This window comes from Anoplolepis gracilipes, chromosome 4, assembly GCF_047496725.1.
Source record: "Anoplolepis gracilipes chromosome 4, ASM4749672v1, whole genome shotgun sequence".
NCBI classification, from domain to species: domain Eukaryota; kingdom Metazoa; phylum Arthropoda; class Insecta; order Hymenoptera; family Formicidae; genus Anoplolepis; species Anoplolepis gracilipes.
The window spans coordinates 16,082,733-16,090,889 of NC_132973.1; the positions used below are offsets into that span (position 1 = coordinate 16,082,733).

An 8,157-nucleotide genomic window follows, 5' to 3' on the forward strand; every position below is an offset into this window, starting at 1 on the left:
TATAATGACATTTCGCCTATACCGCCAAACCAAAGCATTACGTATTTCATGGTGATTTTTTTTAGTTACTAAGATATCACTAGGCTTTTAAAAATAAAAGAAGGACTCTCTTTTTTTGTAACTCCCGGGCCTTTTTTTTATAACCTTTTTTTGGTCAGAATACAAGCGACAAGATATACTTGAATAAATTCTGTTTTAATCTATAGTGTTTGTTGTTTCTTACAAACCAGATCCAGAAAATAACAACATATATATATATATATATATATATATATATATATATATATATATATATACAATATATATACACGTATATATATTACTTCATAATATGTATATGTTGAAGTGAAAAAAGATCACGCGCAGTTGCAGTTAATGATATGTAATAAAATATTAATGAATGTATATATTTCGTACTTTTGAGATTCACAATTATGGATCTAGCACGGATGCGAACCATAATTTATGGATCTAGCACGGACGCGAACCGCTGGAAAATCGATCCAGCTACGTAGTTCCACCGGCTCTAAAATCGATCCAGTTAGCGCCACTGTATCGCGGTGAAAATGGGTTTCCTCAAAAACGGCTTCATGGCGCCTCTCAGGCTTCTCTCTGATTCAAGCAAGAAGTGCGGCGCGAGATGTGTAACATGGATGTGCGAATTATTCGTGAACGACGTAATTAAGTGTTTACTTCTTCGTTTATGAGTTCTACAATACGTTAGAAAAAGTAGTAAAACGAACAATAAAAATATTATTCAAATTGGCCGTTGTAATTTATCGAGAACGATTGAGCGAAATGTGCAATAAAATATGAATGTCAAACTGCATTCCAAATAGCTCATAATAGGCTTAATTAATTTATGGATATATTCCTTTTAGTTTCGCCATATTATGCTTCCCTGTAAGCTTTAAAGAAAAAATCTTTAACAAAGGCCATAAAGTGCAACTGAAAGATACAATCTTTATATCGGTCATGCGAGCGACAAACGTTATTGTAGGTAAATTAAATCAAACCAATACAATAAGTGGTGTGGATACTAAGAACATTTCTGGGTGTGTTCCACGTCGCGTTGAGGTTATCTCACATGGAAGGAATTGATAGCATTCTCGATTTCGGTAATTTCAGGATACGAGAACATAATCAACAGAAAACCTATAACATGATATACTCTTTTTTCGAGGAGAAAGATGTTTGGTGTTATTGGATTGTATCGGTCGGCGCCCTGTTGTCATTTCTTGGTCTGATCGCCGCCTGCATCTGCAGCTGTCGACGGAATGAAAACAAGTAAATATGCTAGAGATTTATCATTAACTTGACTCAATGTCTACAACCTTACAGACTTACGCTTAATACAATAAGAAGTAAGAGTAAACGTTGCAGTAGGAGTAAAGAAATCAAAATATTTTATTTGTTCATATCCTTACTCCAATTCTTTTACACTGGAAACAGCCCTCTTGTGCCAACTTTTCTTAATTCAGGCTTATTCCATATATTCCATATATTCTCATATGGAACATGACATTCTTTGGATGTTTACGTAACTTCTATAACTCCATGCAACATCTTTACAGTGGTTGTCAGATAGATTTCTAAATAATAATATGGAAATCCATAGTATCATTTATGAATGATATCCACAGTAGATATTATTCATAAATGATACTATAGATTTTCATATTATTATTTAGAAATCTATCTGAAAACCACTGTAAAGATATTGCATAGAGTTATAGAAGTTACGTAAATATCCAATGAATGTCATGTCATTCATAATCCATTTCATTCATAAGTCGATGGAGATCTATTACATATCTGTTATAGAGATGAGATATACATATAGATTTGTACAAGTACTTCTCTAACAAAACAAAATATAATTTCTATATTCATTATAGTATTTAAATTTATTAAAAATTAATATTTAAAATTCAGCTAATGTTTTAAGAATATATTTAAAAATATTTAAGAGAGATTATATATTCCATTTTTATTATATACAATTTAAATTTTTATTAACAGTTGAAACATTAAAATACTTAATAAAATTTTAATAATAAAATTAACTATTTCCTTTTGATGTTAAAATTTTTTACATAATCTATAATATATTAATTTATTAATTAAATGAATTAAATTCTTATTTAATTTTAAATTAAAGCAAAATACAACTGAAATCATTTTACAACTCATATAATTATATAATCATATACAAGTGGGTTGTGTCCTGCAAAATAAAAAATAAGTATAATAGATATGAAAATAATATAAAAAATATTTTTAAATATTCTTAATAAATATTCTTAATGCTAATATGGATATAATTAATGAAATAAGAAAATTATTCACAGAATTAATTACTAAAGAAGATTTTTCAGTCAGTCAATGATATTTACACTTTAATAATAATAGTAAGAAAGGACATTTTGCAAATAAATCTATACAAATAAATATCTACATCAAAAATTGAGGAAAATCTTTTCCTATTTATTGTAAAATTTCCTATTTTACTATTATTATTAAAATATAAATACTACTTATTATATATTATATATTACTTATTATATATTATATATTATTTATTATATATTATATATTACTTATTATATATTATTTATTATTGGTAATATTTAATTGATACACAAATATGAAATATTTATGAATGCTCCATGTAATATACATATGACATCCATGAATACATCTAATGGATATCGATTAGACATACAAAATGTAAAATGTCTAGTAAATATCTATGGAAAGTTAATGGATGTCTAATAGAGGTTTCGAATCTCCATGATAAACATCTAATGAACATTCATTACACGTTTTTGTTCCATATGGGTTGTAGATCGGATTTTATTGTAGATCATGCATTATATATTATGATAAATTTAAATAATTTATCATAATTTGATTTATTGAGATAAATTTGAGATTTGTAATATAGTTTATATAGATATAATTGCACATTTTTATCATTAACAATTCAACACAATATAGTATGGAATTTTTTGTCAATGTTAGTATTTTTTAGTATGTAATACACTAAAATTATCTACTATTAATGATAATCCATAGATTCAAATTTTTCAGTATATAATATATCAATCATTTTTTTAATAAATATATATATATATATATATCGAGGGGTTGGTCACTAACAGTTATAATGTACAAAAATTACCCTTTGATACGGATTACCCTTAAATTATACCTTGGATTACTTAAGATTACCTAATAGTATCTTAAATTAAAAATAAATTTTGAAAAAGAAATTTTACTTTAAATTATTTTAACGCTAAAGATTATTTAGATTTACCAAAAATAACCTTGGATTAGCCAAAATTTTGCTGGGATTGCCGCTGAATTACCTAGCTCTTGTACAAAAATTACCTCAGTGACCAACCCCTTGATATATATATATATATATATATTTATATTTATTTATTTATATATTTATATATGTATCCTTATTTCATACTCTGGTGGATCATTTTTATCTGTGATCTCTAATAAAGAATTTCTTGAGAACAAATTTTATGAAACAATATATTTAAATAAATTATTTTTCAAATTTATTTTTCTAATCTTTATTTAGAAGGATCAAGAAAGGTATATAAATTTTTTCAGATTTTTAGAACACTTTTACATACTGATAAACATGTTAAAATAATATAATAAACGTATTTAAATATATAATAAATAAATGTGTTAAAAATACATTGACTCAATTGTATGGTAAAATATGTTAAAAATAACAGTATCGAATATGGTTTAAATGTATGTGTATGTGTGTGTATATATAATGTAGTTAATTCACACTTTGGCAATATTTATTATACAACTATAATTATATTATGATAGGAATGAATTTCTGGGACTCGCTGGAATGGTAACACTGAATAATTCTGAAACAGATGGTTTTAATAGAATTCCAACATTAGATGTATCCCAAATTGTTAGTCAAGATGTCAACGATAATGGGAAAAGGTTTATATCTTAAAAATTACTAGGCATTATACTGCATATGACCTTAGTAAATACATTTTTAATTAGTTTAGTTTGTAATTTTTAAAATAATTTCTATTGCAACAAAAAAATTAAAGACAATTTTTTAGAGTAACATTATCTTAAAAATTCATATTGTACTATCTTGCAAACATATAATATATGAGTTTCTAAGCTATTTTAAAAGATATTTTTGAGATTTAGTTTTTAAGATATATTTTTCATAAGTATAAGTGTGCGTATTCTCTCTTACCTTTATTAAATAAAATTTTTTCATGTAGAACTACAACAGGTGCCAACAGAAGTCTCCCTGATATTCCAAAAGATAAAAGCAAAGAACATGATGATATGGTGGGTTCTATATCACAAGGTATTTATGAAACTACTGAAACTATGGGAGACCATTCAGAATTATATGCTACAGTCCAGGATGCAGGTACTATTATCTTCAGATTAATAGAGCGAAAAAAATTTATGTTATTAAAATTGAAACAAAATTGTTATATCCTTTTTTTTTAACTATCTTTCAGTACAAGAACAGATATCTGAAAGAGAAACGCCGGAAATTATTCAGCAAAGTTCTTTAATACAAGATACATCTCATCAATATACAAGATTTGCATCTCCTATCTCTGATAATAGTAAACAGATCATTAAAATTTTTTCTGTGTTTATTAATTGATTAATAACATTCTGATATTTATTTTAGTTGAACATCCTTATGCACAACTTCAAAACTTTCAGAAGACTGAGGTTAATCAAGTAAATAGGTATTATCCATTTATCACAGATATCTGTACTTTATCTTCTACAAAGTATATGTATATATTATATAAAATACATTTTTTAAAATATTTTGCAGAAATAACGTTAATCAAGTCACAAATATTGAAAATCCATCAACATCCATGAGTCAATTAGGCGGAAATCCGATTGCGCCACCGCGAACTCGTCGGTCATCCTCACATAATTCGCTTCTTAACTCTGAATTGCACTCTGACATTCAAGCCGCTAACGCTATCTCTGGTAGTATACAAGCTAATCAAGATTTACCTTATATGACGCCGCCTCTTTTGTTACTGCCACACTCATCGCAGTCTCAACATAATAGCCTGCAACAGCACTTTAGTGGAGACTCCCAAGATTCAAGTAAATTGCTTGTCTTTCTTTTTTTTTCACAATCTTTTATTTTTTAATAATAAATTTCTGATTATTTTTTTTTATAGAAGGGTACACAAGTATAAGTGTAAGGGAACCATTAGCTAATATAATTGCACAGACTAAAGCAACTTACAGACAAAATCAATCCACTCGACCAATCATCGATTCTCATTATACTACTGTTTCTGACGATTCAGGTAAATAAACTTTAGAAATGTATCATAATGTAATGTGAATAAAAAGTTTTCACAATCTCACTATTTCATAGATGAAATGTATGCCGCGATAGATGAGCAAGATAAAGTATATACTAGTGGCAGTGAAACATATGCACAAATTCAACCAATGATGTCAGAAGTTGAAAGACATACACAACACGAGCAAATGATATTTTGTCAGCCTTTTTTGCGTACAGAAGAGACATATCCTGCACCACAACCGCCAAGTGTCGATAGTTTACGTTATGTTGCACATGCTCATTCCAGGCAAGGTAATAAATTTTGCTCGTAACAATTGTTAGCTTCGAGTACTAATTATAAATATAATTACTTCTCTGTTATCAAGTAATAAATAAAGTATAATTACTTTTCTCTTTTGCAGCATCATCGTCGAGTGCCAATAGTTCCATTATTAATCCTGGATCTCCCAAACCTGAGAAACGTCAAGCAAACTCTCCTTTACCACCACCGCCTGAAGCAACCTCGGAGGGGTATGCAATCGTTGACAAAAAAAGTAAAAGTGATGATAAATTGAGATCTTCGTTATCAGTTGGTAAGTCGCTCGAAGACATGTACGCAAAAGTGATGAAGAAAAGAAAGGAGGTAGAGGAGCAACAAAATGATACTCATTCAAACTTTAATAACGTCCTACATTCCGAAGCAAATACTTACAGAAAATTGAGTCTTGAGGTTAGCCGGGCATCATGGTGCAGTCATGAGTCCGTGGAAATACAGAAGAAGGAATCCGATCTTGCATATTATCCTGTCACAAGCAGTAACACGAACAACTTTAATATTGAAAATGACAATAACATTTTGAGATTATCTAAAGTCGACATGGATGCAGCTCATTTAAAAATTGATCATGAATACGAGACCGTTAATTCTGACAATAGCATGAGAAACTCTATTGTGAGAGTTGATGCGCATTCATCCGATTTAAACTACAATATGTTGCGTCCACAATGCTCGCGAGAGATCGATTTTCAGAGCACTTCGATATTGACAAGAAACAGTGCGGATATATATTCGAAGTCGTTTAAGCACAGACAAGTAAGCAACGCAAGCAGCGAAGATCCTGGCTATGAGAGGGTGCGTTTGCGACGGCGGAATGAATTAGATCAGGACACTGACTCGGAACCAAATTACGAAAGCATGCCACATCATACAGTTGAACCGAATTATGCGTCTGTCTGCCAGCCTGGTGATAGTGATATAGATCCTAATTATGAGTCTGTGAGCCACAACGATCCAAATTACGAAAGCGTGAAATATATGAGTGTCACACAAAATGAGGAATCGCCTTATGAACAAGTGAATAACTTTTTGTCGGATGCAAATACGGACGGTTACGAAAAAATTAAAGATAAGAACATAATGAGTATCCACAAAGAGATAGATCTGAATCTTCCCTTGGAACAAATTAATAATGGAGGAGATACTGATGATGAACAGTACATTCAGGTTTAGCATTTTGATTTTGTTCGACAAAATGTGTATTGTCGTTGAGTTATTTAATGTCTTTTTTAAACATCTCAAACTCCTTTGAAAATGACAAAAATGAAATTAACCTCGTATCTTGCAACTCAATAAGCAACCTCTAATGTGTAAAAAAGCAACATGCATCAAGTTACATCGATAGCAATAAGATAATGAGGATAAGACTGATAGACAGACAGTGAGAATAAAAATGAATAAAAAAGACCTAAATTGTCTTAATCTGATACATTCCTAAAATCAGTAACTGGAGTCACAATTTAAAAAGTTACCAATAAACAAGAGAAAATAAACTTTTCTTATGTAAAGTTGTATATTATTACATTTGAAAAACTATTCATGCAAACTAAAACTTTAAAAAATTTATCATCTATCTTTAATAGAGAAAAGACAAAAATTTTTGGTTTTTAAGAGGAAGAAAAAAAAATTTTAAAGAAATACATTAACAATAATAAAAAAAATTATATTAGACCCCATAAAAGCTAGAGAAAGTTATTAAGATAGCAATATTTACACTTAAATTTTGAAAAAAAGCTGTTGAAAAATTATAACAATTATTTTGAGGAAGAAAAATAATTTCAAAAATATTTTACAAATAATTTTACCGAATAAATTAAACTATTATATTAAAATTTTGAGAAAATAAAAAAATATGCCAAAATTTACAATTTTAATAAAACTAATATATATATATATATATATATATATATATATATATATATATATATATATATATATATATACAGGGTGTCTCAGAATGACCGTATCACCTTTCGAGTGCAGGTAGAGCGGATTAAATGGAATAGAAAAGTCCTGTACCATTTTGCGATTTTCGGAATAATTATTGAGAAATTAATTTACAAAGATTGGCAAATCCGGCGCGAGTATCAGGCCGCTGCAAAAAAGATGGTGAGAAGGACGGCCCTAAGGACGGTCGCTAAGCGCGCGCGGCGTAAATAGGCGCCATTGCCTCGCGGTTACCAGGGGTATAGACGAGAAGCATTGATAAGAATAATAGATTAGCGATTATTATTTAGCGACCGGCCTAGTGGTGGGCCGTCTTTCTCGCCATCTTTTTTGTGGTAGGCCGTCCTTCTCGCCATCTTTCTTGCAGCGGCTGATACTCGCGCAAGATTTGCCGATCTTTGTAAATTAATTTCTCAATAATTATTCTGAAAATCGCAAAATGGTACAGGACTTTTCTATTCCATTTAACCCGCTCTACCTGCACCCGAGAGGTGATACGGTCATTTTGAGACATCCTGTATATATA

At 29.4% G+C, this 8,157-nt stretch overlaps 1 protein-coding gene across 4 annotated transcripts; it reads left to right on the top strand.

Moving 5' to 3' along the window:
• Positions 1 to 614: 614 nt before the first annotated feature.
• On the top strand, positions 615 to 7,192 carry LOC140664391 (uncharacterized). Of its 4 annotated transcripts, none has more exons than XM_072889453.1 (10): positions 615 to 1,000; positions 1,129 to 1,287; positions 3,865 to 3,990; positions 4,290 to 4,444; positions 4,539 to 4,649; positions 4,718 to 4,778; positions 4,871 to 5,157; positions 5,235 to 5,366; positions 5,438 to 5,659; positions 5,770 to 7,192. In XM_072889453.1, the coding sequence occupies exons 2-10, from the start codon at positions 1,163 to 1,165 to the stop codon at positions 6,855 to 6,857; spliced, it is 2,307 nt and encodes a 768-aa protein (XP_072745554.1). In that variant the 5' UTR covers positions 615 to 1,000; positions 1,129 to 1,162; the 3' UTR covers positions 6,858 to 7,192. The 4 variants fall into 4 exon arrangements, with proteins under 4 accessions (XP_072745554.1, XP_072745555.1, XP_072745553.1 ...); XM_072889454.1 differs by having other exon boundaries at positions 615 to 996; XM_072889452.1 differs by lacking the exon at positions 615 to 1,000 and having other exon boundaries at positions 1,028 to 1,287; positions 5,238 to 5,366.
• Positions 7,193 to 8,157: the final 965 nt, after the last annotated feature.